This window comes from Peromyscus eremicus, chromosome 23, assembly GCF_949786415.1.
Source record: "Peromyscus eremicus chromosome 23, PerEre_H2_v1, whole genome shotgun sequence".
Taxonomy (NCBI): domain Eukaryota; kingdom Metazoa; phylum Chordata; class Mammalia; order Rodentia; family Cricetidae; genus Peromyscus; species Peromyscus eremicus.
Window position 1 is genome coordinate 27,120,359 of NC_081438.1, and position 14,644 is coordinate 27,135,002.

Sequence of the window (14,644 nt, forward strand, 5' to 3'; positions counted from 1 at the left end):
TATATTTCTGCTTCAATCTCGATCCACGAGAGCATCAAACCTGCTGTGAGGCTGAGAGGAGAAGGTTCTGCCAGGTCAACAGTGGAAAAAACCCAGTCCCACCCAGCATCTAACTTCGCCTCTCTTCGGTGCCAAATTCAAACTTGGGAATTCCTTTCCTCTGAATGTTTGTGTTCAGATTCAACACCCTGGATCTGGGTTTCTTTACTGCTGGAATCTCCGCACTCGGCTCCACTCTTGTGAGCAAGGGATAGGTAAACCTGTTTAGCTCTTTCCTAATAAAAAATAAATAGATAAATAAATAAATAAACTTGACTTATGTAACATGTGTGTGTATGTGTATATATGTGTGTGTATGTATATGTGTGTGTATGTGTGTGTATGTATGTGTGTGTATGTGTGTATGTATGTGTGTGTATGTATGTGTATGTGTGTGTATGTATGTGGTGTGTATGTATGTGGTGTGTATGTGTGTGTGTGTATGTGTGTGTGTGTGTGTGTGTGTGTGTCTGTGTGTGTGTGTGTAGGGCAGAGGACAACACGCAGGAGCCAGCCCTCGCCTTCCAGCACTCGGGTCCTGGGGATTGAACTCAGGTCATCAGGCTTGCGGGTAGGAGCCTTTACCCTCTTGGACACACACCAAGAAGTCTCCGCGAGGGGCTTCCACAGTCCTGAGGAAGGTCCCCGTCACCCTGCTCCGCGGTCGATCTCACTAACGTAAAACTCTCTTCCTATCTCAACCCTGCTCCAATCCACGGCGCCATCCTTCCTCAGCTGGGAGGACGACAGCACTTCGTGGTGCAGAGCACGGCCACGCTGGCCTGGCGGCCCCGCGGGCTCCTCCCCTCCCCACTCTCAAGCCTGTCACCTCTATTTCCTTTTCCCGCCTCCCACGTGTCAGGATTACAGGTGTGCGTGGCGCCACCGTCCACAGTGACGTCCCCACCTTCTTTTCCTTTTGTTCTGGTTAAAAAGGAAAACAACATTTATTTATTTTACACAGCAAGCACCTTTACCCGTGGACCCAGGCGACAGGCTCCCCTGTTTGTGTGTCTCTGTGTGTGGGGACACGTGTGCCAGTCTGCACGTGGAGGTCAGAGGTCAACTCTAGGGAGTCGGCTTTCTCCCCCCACCCTGTGGGGTCAGGCTTGGTGGCAGGCTCCTTGACCGCATGAGCTAGCTCACTGGCTCTTCTGCTTTTTGAGACTGGGTCTAGGGAGCCCAGGCTAGCCTTTCTCAGTGCTAGGGTCACAGACCTAGGCCACCACGCCTCGCTTCTTTTCACCTTTTTTTTTTTTTTTTTAATTACTTCTTTAGAGGTTTTTCAAGTTATTTATGGACCTCTAACATAAAATGAATCAATCAGGGACTTTGGGATGGTAAAGAGATTATCTCACAAGCTCCAGAACCTGAGTTTGATGCTTAAAACCAAAGCCAAGTCATCAGGCATGGTGGCATATGCCTTTAATCCCAGTGCTTAAGAGGCAGAGGCAGGGGGATCTCCTAGTTCGAGACCAGCCTGGTCTATAGAATGAGCTCCAAAGCTCTACCGAGAAACCCTGTCTCAAAAAAAAAAAAAAAGGCCAGGCATGGCTGGTAAGCTCCAGGCCAGAGACAGAACCAGGGTTAAAGTGTAACAGGGCTGGGTCCTTTACTCTCAGCACCAGGGAGGCAGAGGCAGGTGGATCTCTGTGCGTTCCACAATAGTCAGAGCTACACAGAGAGACAGTGTCTCAAAACAAAACAAAACAAAAAACAAAAACCAGGTGGAGAGTTCCTGGGGAACGACACCAGCTTTAGCCACACCCCCGTACACAAAGCCTAAGTCAATTATTAAGTGAACCTCTGCCGTTTACCGCCCCGTAAAGGCGGCTACGAGCGAGCGACGAGGGAGCAGAGGGCACTAGAGATCGAACAGGGCAAGGTTCATGTGTACCTTCCTACTCAAACAGATGGAAAAGTACCGAATTACGGGACAGCCAGCTACACCTTCCTTCCACAGAGACAGGACGCTTCAAGTAGGAACCACTTCTAGCAAGTCAGGCAGGGAAACTGAGGCACGTGTAATGTGGGACTGATTTCAAAGAAAGAGCTGTCAGAGCACATCTCTATAAACGCCCTCCTGGAGCACCATCCATGTTAAAAGTCTGACTCTCACGGTCACATAAAGATGGGCAGGGGTAAAAAGTGTCTATTAGTGAGACCTTAAGTATTAAATAAGGACCTGCCGCCAGGCAGCGGTGGCACACGCCTTTGATCCCAGCACTCAGGAGGCAGAGGCAGGCAGATCTCTGTGAGTTCGAGGCCAGCCTGGTCTACAGAGTGAGATCCAGGATGGGCTCCAAAACTACAGAGAAACCCTGTCTCGAAAAACCAAAACCAAAACCAAAAAAAAAAAAAAAAAAAAAAAGTAGCATCAAAGTTAGTTTCTTTCTTTTTCTCTCTCTTTCTTTCTTTTCTTTTTTTTTTGGGGGGGGGGGATATATTAAGGCAGGAGTCTCATGTAGGCTGATCTCAACTTACTACACAGCTAAAGATGACTTTGAACACCTGATCCTGCAGCCTCCAGCTCTGAGTGCTGAGACTGTAGGCATGTGGCACCCTGACCGGCTTCCATTCTCTTTCCAAACAGTGTTTTATCCCACAGGGGCTCTTAAGAAAGCCTGGGAAAGAACAGGGATGAGGGAAACAGCTCAGTCTACACAGTGTTTACTGAACAAGCACAAGTCCAATCCCCAGAATCAATATAAAGAAAGCCGGATGTGGCGGCACATGACTGTAATCAGCACCAGGGAGCGGAGGCAGATGACTTCCCGTTACTTGCTGGTCAGGCAGCCTAGCTTCACTAGTGAGTTCCTGGCTAGTGAGAGACTCTGTCTTAAAAAACCAAAACCAAGATGGTGACACTTGATACACAAGGCTAACCCCTGGCCCCACATGTACATGTGGACACATACACACACAAATACAGAACATTAAGGTACTGCTCTGTAGATGCCTTTTCTTTGAAACGGGGTCTCAACATGTTACCCAGGCTGACCTTAAACTCTACCCCGCTGCCTAGGCCTCATGAGTGGCGGGGTTACAGTGTGCATGCCACTACACCAGCTCAACAGATGGCTTCTCAGTAACAATATTTACCTTAGTTTAAGCATCAAGAGGCAGGTCCATCCTCCTGGAGGAGAGTTAGAATTGTAAGTACACAATACACAGGGAGTTGGAGGCCAGTCTGGGCTACGTGAAACCAAGACAGTGATACATGCCTGGGACCCCAGCACTTGTGAGGTAGCAAACCAGCCTTGGTTATAGAGAGGCTTGATGCTAGCCTGCCTTGGTTATATAGGAGGTTTGAGGCTAGCCTGGACTACATGAGAACCTGTCTCAAAGACAAGACAAGGGCTTGTGAGATGGGTTGGCAGGTAAAGGTGCTTGGATTGGACCTGAATTGGATCTTTAGGACCCACATAGTACAAGGAGAGAGCCAATGCCTATCTATCTATGGCTCTCCTCTGACTTCCACACAAACAAGCACATGCAGTTACAAAGAAAAATCTTTTTTTTTTTTGGTTTTTCGAGACAGGGTTTCTCTGTGTAGCTTTGCGCCTTTCCTGGGACTCACTTGGTAGCCCAGGCTGGCCTCGAACTCACAGAGATCCGCCTGCCTCTGCCTCCCGAGTGCTGGGATTAAAGGCGTGCACCACCACCGCCCAGCACAAAGAAAAATCTTAAGCATGTGTGTATGTTGGGGGACATCCAAAACATCTAAATCCTGGTTAAAGGAACTAGGTATTGGGGGGTTGGGGCTGTAGCTCACTGGTAGAGTGCTTGCTTCATATGCATGGGGTCCATAGTTCAATCCCCAGTACTGCCAAAGAGAGAAGCTAGGTATTGGAAGAAAACAAAATGATCAAAGTCAGATTTGGCAACCACATTTGTGGCAGCCCGTATGCAAACGAATGCAAATTTAGAAACTACACCAACTAGCAGCCGCTCTCAGGCCCTCCCACCAACGTGGCAGATTATTGCTACAGCTGAGAAAAGACCTCATTAAAAAAAAAGTGCCGGGGCGGTGGTGGCGCACACCTTTAATCCCAGCACTCAGCAGGCAGATTTTTGAGTTCGAGGCCAGCATGGCCTACAGAGAGAGTTCCAGGATAACCAGGGCTGCACAGAGAAACCCTGTCTCGAAAAACAAACAAAAAACAAAGAAAAAGCGTGAACATATAAACTCATATATGCAGCGGGGGCTTAGGAAACCTGTCTGCTAATGTGAAATGTGGAATTCTGGCCAGTCAGATGGCTCTGTGGGTAACGAAAGGTACCTGCCACTAAGCATGAACCCAGGGACCCACATGGTGCGAGGAGAGAACCCCAACTTGTCCTCTGACCTCCGCATGGCCACCGTGGCATAGGCATGCACACACATACGCAGACACTCGCAATAAGTATGTACAAAACGAAATAAAATGAGTTTTTTTTTCTTTCCTCAAATCTTAGGGAATTGAGCTTTGGCAAGAACACACAGCTCTATTGCATCAGCCAATCTGGCCAACTGGGAACTCTGGCAGTTCTGCACTGAGCCCAGAAGACTCCCTCTCTACAAGGCAGCCATGTTTATAATACAGCCAACAGAAAAATGGCCTTTAAGATGAAACCTAGTCTGCTATTTCCTTTCCCTGACTAGGGTGCTAAAGGTATCTGGCTCCTCAGTCTGCTATTGGGGGGGGGGGGGGGAGGCGTTGGGACGTAGCTCAGTTGGTAGAGTTGCTTGCTAGCATGCCTGAAGCCTTGGTTCAATTCTCATAAACTGGGTACAGGAGGGCAGTGCATATCTGTAATCCCAGCACTTGGGAGGTAGAGGCAGGAGGACCAGAACTTCGAGGCCACCCTTGGCTACTTGGCTAGTTTGAGGCTAGCCTGGGCTACATTAAACCCCGTAACAAAGGAAGGAAGGAAGGAAGGAAGGAAGGAAGGAAGGAAGGAAGGAAGGAAGGAAGGAAAAGAAGAAAGGAATGCAGGGGGCTGGAGAGATGGTTCAGCAGTTAAGCGCACTGGCTGCTCTTCCAGAGGACCCAGGTTTGATTCCTAGTATCCACATGTTCCTGCGGATCCGAGGCCTTCTTCTGGCCTCTGTGGGCCCTGAACGCACATAGTACAGAGACATACATGTGTGCATGCCTATGCCACCGTGTCCATGTGGAGGTCAGAGGACAGCTTGGGAGAGTCAGTTCTCTCCTTCCGCCATGTGGGTCCCTGGGTTCATGCCTAGTGGCAGGTACCTTTCCTGAGACAGGGTCTCTCACTTACCCTGGAGCCATCAAACCCCAGGGATCCTCCTGTCTCTGCTCCCGACAGCACTGGGTTACAGACACACACGGAGCCATCCCAGACCTGCCTGGCCTGGTACTCCCTATGTAGATCTAGCTGGTCTTGAAGTTGTAGAGATCCAGCTGCCTCTGCCTCCAGAGTGCTGGGATCGAAGGCGTGCGCCACCATGCCCACAGGTACTGGGCATTTGAACTCAGCTCCTCAGGCTTTGAGGGTCGGTTTCTGTCAATCTGACACAAGCTAAAGTCTTCTGACAAGAGGGAATAGGACATTTTATTGATTAATGATTGATGTGGGAGGGCCCAGCCCACTGTGGGTGGGGCCTCTGGGCAGGTGGTCCTGGATGATATAAGAAAGGCAGCTGACCAACCCATGGAGAGCAAACCAGTAAGCAGCACTGGCCTCTGCTTCCCCTCCTGCCTCCAATTTCCTGCCTTGACTTCCCTTCACGACGGGCTGTGACTGGAGCATGATAATCAAAAATACACCCTTGCTGTGGGATGTCCCGTATGCTGTGAATATATGTTGCTATGATTGATTGATAAATAAAATGCTGATTGGCCAGTAGCCAGGCAGGAAGGATAGTGTAGGCGGAACAAGGAGAGAGGAGAATGCTGGGAGGTGGAAGGCTGAGGTGGGGAGACGCTGCCAGCCACCACGAGAAGCATGACGAGAAGCATGACATAAGATACCCGTAAGCCACGAGCCACGTGGCAAGGTATAGATTTATAGAAATGGGTTAATTTAAGATATAAGAACAGAGAGCAAGCAGCCTGCCACGGCCATACAGTTTATAAGTAATATGAGTTTCTGTGTTTACTTGGGGGACGTGAGTGGGAGAGATGTGTCCCGACTGCCGGCAGGCTGGGTCACAGGAACACTCCAGCTACACACCCTTTCCTCCCCAAGTTGCTTTTGGTCATGATGTTTTACCGTAGCAACAGAGAACAGACTACGGTGGGGCAAGTGGATTAGGCAGCTGAGCCATCTCCCTAGGTCTGTTTTTGACACCATACCTTAATAAGTGCTCACACTGCCCTGCCCCCCACACCGAGCTCTGCTGGCCTTGACAGGCGCACCACATACATACTTACACAGAGAAGGCTCTATTTCTAGCCCCCAGGCTCCACTGAGGTAAGCTGGTGAACTGTTACTGCTGGATCTGCAGTACCCAGGGCAGTGGCTGGGGTTATTCAACTGAAATCTGTCAACTACCCAAATACGTAAGTATGCAGGCTGTGGGCCCACTACTATTTCCATTTACCAGCATCACAAAATCCTAATGTATGGGCAATCAACTTGATGGACTCTTAAAAATTCAATCTAATAATTTATTTATTACTCCCTGTGAGTGTCTGTCTCCTTGAGCTATGGCAGGAGTATGAAGGTCTGAGGGAGGACACCCTTTTGGAATCAGTTCTTCCCTTCCACCAAATGGGTCCTGGGTATCGAACTCAGGTTGTCAGCCTTGGCAGCAAGCCCCTTTATGCACTGAGCCATATAGACATCCCACTGAGAACTGAGTTCTGGTACTTAATGCCATGGGAACAGGAGATCCTCAGCAGCCCACCCAGTCTGAGACACAAAGCCAACCACAGCAACCCCCATCCAGTGTTTACCTAAATCACAAGAGTCAACTTTTTTCAGTACACTTAAAAATTTTTTTGAAGATTTAAAAAAAATAATAATTATTTTTTTTATGTGTGCTTTTGCTTGAGTGTATGAATATATTCCACATTCATGCCTGGTGTCCTCAGAGCCAGAAGGGGGCATCAGATCCCCTGGAACTGGAGTTACAGGTGGTTGTGAGCCACTGTGTGGGTGTTGAAAATTGAACCCTGGTCCTCTGCAAAAACAACAAGTGTTCTTAACCACTGAGCCATCACTCCAGCCCCTAGTCATTCGTGTGTGTGTGCGTGCGTGCGTGCGTGTGCGTGCGTGTGCCACGGTGCTCCAGTGGAGGTCAGAGGACAGCTTTGGAGGAGACAGTTCTCTCCCTCTACCGTGGGGATCCAGGGAATCAAACTCCGGTCATCAGGCTTGGCAGCAAGCACCTTTACCCACAGAGTCATCTCACCAGCCCAGGTCCTGACCAACAGAAGAGGTATAAAGTTCTATAAATCGTGCACTGATACAGAAGCAGTTAACTTCTCCAGCAGAAGAAACCAGGTTTTTACAGTGTCCCAGATCCCCTGGCCTCCCTTCTGTCCTGGTTGAGGGATATTCATTATAGAAGACGGAGATTATCAAGGGATACTTGAAACAAAATCTAGAAAACAATGGTAACAATGTCAGCACTTCCTACTTATGCAGAGTTTTATCTTTTTAAAACCTTAAAAAAAATTTTTTTTTCCAAGCTGGGCGTTGTAGTGAGTGCATGCCTTCTATCCCAGCACTTGGGACGCAGAGGTAGCCAGATCTCTAAGTTTGAGGCCAGCCTGGTCTATACGGCCAGTTCTAGGACAGCCCGGGCCCAATTTAATTACATTTATCTATTCTGTGTGTGTATACACCTGTGCCATGGCCTATGTGTAGCGGTCAGAGGACAACTCGGGGGAATCAGCTCTCCTCGCCCCACATTTCAGGTCCTGGGGGTTGAACTCAGGTCGTCAGGCTTGGCTGCAGACACTTTTACAGCTGAGCCGTCTCCCTCACTCTCTCTCTCTCTTTTTTTTTAAAGACAAGGTCTCCTGTATCACAGGCTAACCCCAAGCTCACTAAGTAGCTAAAGATGACCTTGGATTCTTTATCCTCCTGTGTCCCCCCCAAGTGATGAAATTGCAGATGCGTTTTACACAGTGTGGAGGACTGAACCTGGGGCCCCATGCACTCTAGACTCTATCAAGTGAGATCTAGCCCCTGCCTGCCCAAGGTTTGTGTTTTGTTTGTTTTTTTATTATTACTCACCGGGCTCTGGTTTTGTTGTTGTTTTTTTTTTTTTTAAAGATTTATTTACGTGCATTGGTGTTCTGCCTGCACATATGTCTGTGTGAGGGTGTCAGATTCCCTGGAACTAGAATTACAGACAGTTGTGAGCTGCTATGTGGGTGCTGGGAATTGAACCCGGGACCTCTGGAAGAGCAGCCACTGCTCTGAACTGCTGAGCCATCTCTCTGGCCCCCTGGGTTTTTTTTTTTTTTGTTGTTGTTGTTTTGTTTGGTTTGTTTTAATTTATTTATTTTTAGAATAAAAATAAAATGGCCCATGCCTTTAATCCCAGCACTCCAGAAGCAAAGGCAGGTGAAGCCCTATAAATTCCAGGCCACCCTGGTCTACAGATCGAGTTCAAGGACAGACAGAGTTCACAATGAGACCCAGTCTCAAAAACAAAACAAGAAAAACAAAGAAACAAAGAATAGGTGTATGAGGCCGGGCGGGGGTGGTGCACGCCTTTAATACCAGCACTCGGCAGAGCTAGGCGGATCTCTGTGAGTTCGAGGCCAGCCTGGGCTACAGAGTGAGTTCCAGGAAAGGCGCAAAGCTACACAGAGAAACCCTATCTCGAAAAACCAAAAACAAACAAACAAAAAAGGATAGGTGTATGAGTGTTTCCTCTGTATGTATGCCTGTACACCGCACGTATACCTAGTGCTTTTGGGGGCCAGAAGAAGACATTGGATCCCCTCGCACTGGAGTTACAGACAGTCGTGAACTGCCTTGTCGGTGGTGGGAACTGAACCTGGGTCTTACGGAAAAGCAAGCACTTTTAACTGCTGAGCCATCTCTCCGGCCCCAGCCCACCCCCAGTGTGTTATCTCCCATGCCCTCACCACTAACCACTGGGACAAATGAACAGTTCTCCTGGCAGTTTCTTTCTACGGCCCAGCTCTGAGGAGTCATTAAGGCTTCTCTTCACTTCTAACCAACGCTGTAATTTGATTTTCCAGGACTGGGGGGGCGTGGCTCAGTCACAGAGTACTTGCCTGTCATGTGTAAGGCCCTGAGTTCAAACCCAAGTATCCGAACAACAATACAGATGTCCCTTCGCATAACATTTCAAGATTTATGCTTTCTTTTTTACTATATGCTATGGTATAGTTACTCCCCTTTGAGCGGCAGGGAGGGTATATGCACGTATGGTCACATGTGTGTGAGTGCATGTGCAGGCAGGGGCCAGTGGCTGACATTGGTTATCTTCCTCCATCTCTCTCCACCTTATATCCTGAGGCAATGTCTCTCTCCTGAACCAGAAGCTGACTGATTCAGTCACTCTTACTAGCCAGCTTGCCATGACCCCTTACACCCTCCTCCAAGTAACAGGATTACAAGCTACCACGACCTCCTGCCATTTACCTGGGTACTGCGGGTCTAAACTCAGGTCCTCATGCTGGCACGGCAAGTATTTATCCACCGAGCTATCCCCTCAAACCCATGCATTTCCCCTCTTCTGTGTGTGTGTGTGTGTGTGTGTGTGTGTGTGTGTGTGTGTGTCCTGGAACTCGCTCTGTAGACCAGGCTGGCCTCGAACTCACAGAGATGCACCCGCCTCTGCCTCCTAAGAGCAGGGATTAAAGGGGTGCACCACCACCGCCTGCTCCAAAAATCACTTTCAACTTCACAATACAGAAGGGCAGGTGAGAGGCAGCTGGGGCTCCTGCTCAGTCAGGCGCACTCCTAACATTCATAAAGGCCGGGGCTGGACCCCAGCACCTCGCAAACCAGGCAAGAGTGGCACACCTGTAACCCCAGCACTCAGGGGATGGAAGCAGGAGGAACAGAATTCTAAAGCCATCCTCTGCCACATATTCAAGGCTAGCCTGGACTACATGAGACTGTCTCAAAAAGGAAGAAAAAAAAAAAAGAACACAGAGATTTGGAGAAGAAGGGCAACTGAGTAGAGATGTGGTTCCAAACTGTCTCCTAGGACACCCGGATCCTCGTTTCTGGTTTCCCCACGATCATAACTCACACTAAATAACAAACGCTGCAGAGTCCTCCATATGGCACTGGGTAAATTACTAAACCTCTTTCTGCTTTTGATCTCCCATCTGTCGCATAAGAACAATACTCCTTGTTTTTTAGGCTGGTATGCATATAAGAACAGGAGAACTTTCCTTATTGAATAAACAACAACAACAACAACAACAACAAAACAGCAGTGTACTAAAATAACACTAGAAAACCGGGCAAAATAAGTCCCCTAAAAACCCAAAGATCTGGTACCTGACACTCATCAAATAATTCCCTAAGGAGGGGGAGCTTACTATATACGAAATCTGGGTGAGCGCTGTTACCTGAAGTAGCGGGGCCTGAATAAATAGTGTCCACGCTGGAGGGAGCACTGTGGATTTTACAACCAAAGCCTCTGTCCCCAAATTTACAGTTTACTAGGTGAGACTCAGTGCACTTCAGAAGGACCCCACGCTGAGCATGGCAGTGCATTCGGGGAATCCCAGCCCTTGGTCGGTGGAGGCAGGAGGATCTGCATTCCAAGGCTAGCCTCAGCTACACAGCGAATTACAGGTCAGCCTGGGCTGGGCGGCAGTGGTGGTGGTGGTGGTGCATGTCTTGAATCCCACCCAGTCTACAGAATGAGTTCCAAGGCAGCCAGGACAGCACACAAGAGAAACTCTGCCTCAAAAAAAAAAAAAAAAAAAAAAAAAAAAAAAAAATCAAACAAACAGGTCAGCCCGGACTGTATGAGATTCCATCTCATTAAAAAAAAAAAAATTAATAGTATGCTGGCTCAGCAAGAATGGGAGCTTGCAGGCATGCCTGTGGACCACCTGAGTGTGATCCCCGGGACCCACATACTGGAAGGGAAGTGCTGATTCCTACAAGTTGTCCTCTGATCCCCACACAAGCCACGGAACCTACCTGCCCCCACAGTACAAAATAAATAAAGAAAATGTAACTTTAAAGGGAAGTAGAAAAGGGGAAAGAAAAGAATCTCCCGTTCTGATCCTCATCTCGTTGGGGAAGTAGAGCTGTCCGCTAGGATAACCCGCTGGCTCTCTGCCCTTGCTCGATTTCATAAGTCGTCCACCCCTCTAGCTAGCATTCCAGAGCTCTGGAAGATTAGGATCTGCACCTGATCCCTGGCCTCGGACCTGCCACTCCAGGCTGTCAGCCTGGACGAAAGCACGTAGTGTTTTCCATTCCCTTCTGCGTCCATCGCACTGCTGGAGGCACACAAGCCAGCCGGAGCAGGGCACTTTTATCCTAAGCTCGATTTCCCTGCTTCTTTCCTTTTTATTTTATTTTTTTGTCGTGGAGGGGAGAGGGTCTCGAGTATCACAGGCTGGCCTTGAACTCCTGATCCACCGGCCCCTCAGTGCTGGGATTACAGGCGAGTACCACAGTACTCGGTATTATTATGCAGCGCTGTGGATGAAAACTCGGAGCAGGCTTGGCGAGCACCTCTACCAACTGAGATACATCCCCAGCTAAAGTTCCCTTTAAAGGTCTACGTCAATTTCTGGCCCTTTAAGTCCCTCCCCCACCCCACCCCACCCCAGTGCCTTTCAATTCTCCACACTTTCTCTCTCCCCACCTGCAATTCGCCCTCGCCTCCCACAGGGAGTTTCTCCAATCCTCTCCCGGTGTCCCTCTCCAGCCCCCACCCTTCCCTCCGCAACCCGACTCCAGCCTCGCCTTCTGTCCCCGTGCGCTGTTTCCCTTTCCCCCCACGACACATCTCTGCAGCAGGCGACCTTCCACCAACCGCGTCCAACGCCGGGGTTCCCCCCCGCTGGCCTCCCGGATCGCTCCGAGCTCCCCTCCACCCCAAACCCACTTTTCCCCGGGTCCACTCACAGGAGGCCGGAGCAGGTGGTGCAGACGAAGCTGCCCACGGTGATGTCCACATAGGTGACCCCGCGCTGGGCACACTCGAAACAGTGGCGGTTCCCGGCCTGGCTGCAGCCGCCCAGCTCCCGCACCCGGCGGCACCACACCTCCGAAGCCGCTTCAGCCTCCGCTTTGCTCCCTCCGACCCCGCCACCTGGGCCCGGGCCCTTCTTAGCTGCCATCACCATCTCTCCTCCGAGCTGCTCTGCAGCAAGTCAGCGGTCGCTCCCCTCTCACCGCTCGCCGCCTTTCCCGCCTCCGCCGCCTTCGCACGCCCGGCAACCCTGACACCAGCTCCTGCAGCCCCGACCGCGACCGCGAGAGACTCCGCCGCCCCCTTCCTCGTCCTGTTCTGCACGCTGATTGGCCAGTCCCCTCCCACCTCCTCGCTCTGATTGGCCCGATTCGGGACGGCCTCCGGTTGCTCGAGCCTCCAGAGCCACGCCTCCCGGCCGCCCGGCCTCCTGCCTCTTCCATTGGCTCACAAAGACCCCCGCCGTGCTAGCACCGAGCGTGCCCTCCTCCTTGTCCCCGCCCCCTCTCGCCACGGGTTCTCAGGAAGACTCTTATTGGTTGTGAAGGTTGCAAAATTAGCGTGCGAGAGAAAGGAGATGTTCCGCGCGTGCGCAGTGCTCATCCCCCGGCTGGTACTAATTCCCGCCAAATTTCAAAGGCTTGTTCCAAGGCTGAGCCTGGCTGGAGACGAGCAAAGCAGAAAAGAAGCAAAGCCCTAGGAGGGGCTGACGGAGAAAGGGAAAGACAGAGACGGTGAGGGCGAGTGCTTTATAAAAGATGTTTTATTTACCCATGTCATAGGTGGAGCCCCCACTTTAAAGTTAAAAACTCGAGGTTGGATACCCAAGATAGCTTAAGGGATGAAGGCATTGGCCATCGACCCTTACAACCCGAGCTTGATCCCCGGAGCTCACTCCTGTAAGAAAACCGACCCCTGTAAGCAGTCATCTGATCTCCATGAGTGTACACACACACACACACACACACACACACACACACACACTTTATGTTTAAACTATATATTCAAGAAAACATGTTGAAGTGTATCACAGAACTGGGTTGTGGCTCGGTCAGAATTTGAATCTGAGTCTTTCGATTTTAAAAGCTCCGCTCTGGGGCCAAGGATGTATCTCAGTGGGTAGAGTGCTTGCCTAGCACAGACTGAGCTCTGGGTTCAACCTCCAGTTCTGCGTACAACCCAGAGTGGTGGCACAGGCCTGTAATTCGAGCATTTGGGAAGTAGAGGTAGGAGTTTTCGAGGTTCGGGGTCCTCCTCGGTCACTGCCTCAAAAGGGAAAGGCTGAAAGAGAGGGGGCTTAGGGATGTTGACAACCATAAATCAGCAGTTTTGTTTCAGACGCGTCAATGGAATGGCTTTGTGAAACCTCCAGTGGGCTGATGAAGGAGGTGGGTAGGCGGAGGCCTGATTCCAGGAGAGGCCAGAGCCAGAGAGATGGGGTTGGGAGTCACCAGTACACAGGAGTTATGGAGAGCCCCGGAGCAGATGAAGTTGCTTACGGGTCCCATGTAGATGAAGACTAGAAAGTCCAGGGCTGCGGAGATGGCTCTGTCGGTGAAGTGTGCTTGCCATGCATGCCTGAGGACCCGGGTTCGAGCCTCAGAACCCCTGTAGAAGCCAGTGTGCCCCTGTAATCTTGGAGCTGGGGAGTCAGAGACAGGAGGGTCCCTGGGGCTTGATCGCCAACCATCTAGCTAAATGAATGTGCTCCAGGCCACTGAGATACACTTTCCCCCAGGGGAAGAAAAAGAAAACCAAAGTGAAAACTGATCGAGGACCTGGTATTGACCTCTGGCTTTGAAATACTTGTGCACATGAGCACACACACACAGTCTTCCATAGTGGGGTGCTGGATCAGTGGTGGGAACAGTATTTCCTCTCCAGGATGGCAAATTATATCATATATACACACATACATACATACCTATACACACATACATCTATGCAGACAGGAAGAAAGAATACAAGAAGTCCAGATGTAAGTGACAGTTTGTTCCACCTCTCCAATTGTCAGAGCCACAAATACACTTCACCCCTGAAAGAAGGTGACATTAAGTCCCATCCAGACATGCAGGGGGAACATCTTTGTCCATTTAAAACATCGCTGCCTGATACGATTGCACACGGCTTGAATTCCAAGCAGGAGGATCTCTGTGAGTGTGAGGCTAGTCTGGTCTATGTAGCGAGTTCCAGGACATCCAGGGCTACATCGTGAGACCCTGTCTCAAAAAAAAAAAAAAAAAAAAAAAAAAAGAAAGAAAGAAAGGAAGGAAGGAAGGAAGGCTTCTGTACTTTCTCAGAGTTCATCGTCTCCCCTGTGCTGTCTGCTTCTTCTGCAGCTTCTCTTTAGCCAACAGTTATTTCTTCACCTCTTGGAAGGTTAAACAAACCACTACACTTACCCACCACCACTAGCAAATGAAAAAGACATTGGATGACCATTGGACTCTGATAGCTTTCAGTCAGTTTTTTTTTTTCCTCCAGGGTGTGGTC

General features: G+C 49.9%; 1 protein-coding gene across 2 annotated transcripts in view; it reads right to left on the bottom strand.

Moving 5' to 3' along the window:
* Agfg2 (ArfGAP with FG repeats 2) overlaps positions 1-12,460 on the bottom strand; it is a 38,901-nt gene extending 26,441 nt beyond the window's left edge. For both annotated transcript variants that reach the window (XM_059249086.1, XM_059249085.1), the window contains exon 1: positions 12,085-12,460. In XM_059249086.1, the coding sequence (XP_059105069.1) occupies positions 12,085-12,305 (221 nt within the window). In that variant the 5' untranslated portion in view covers positions 12,306-12,460. The remainder of the gene's footprint in view (positions 1-12,084) is intronic.
* Between the last annotated feature and the right edge of the window lie 2,184 nt (positions 12,461-14,644).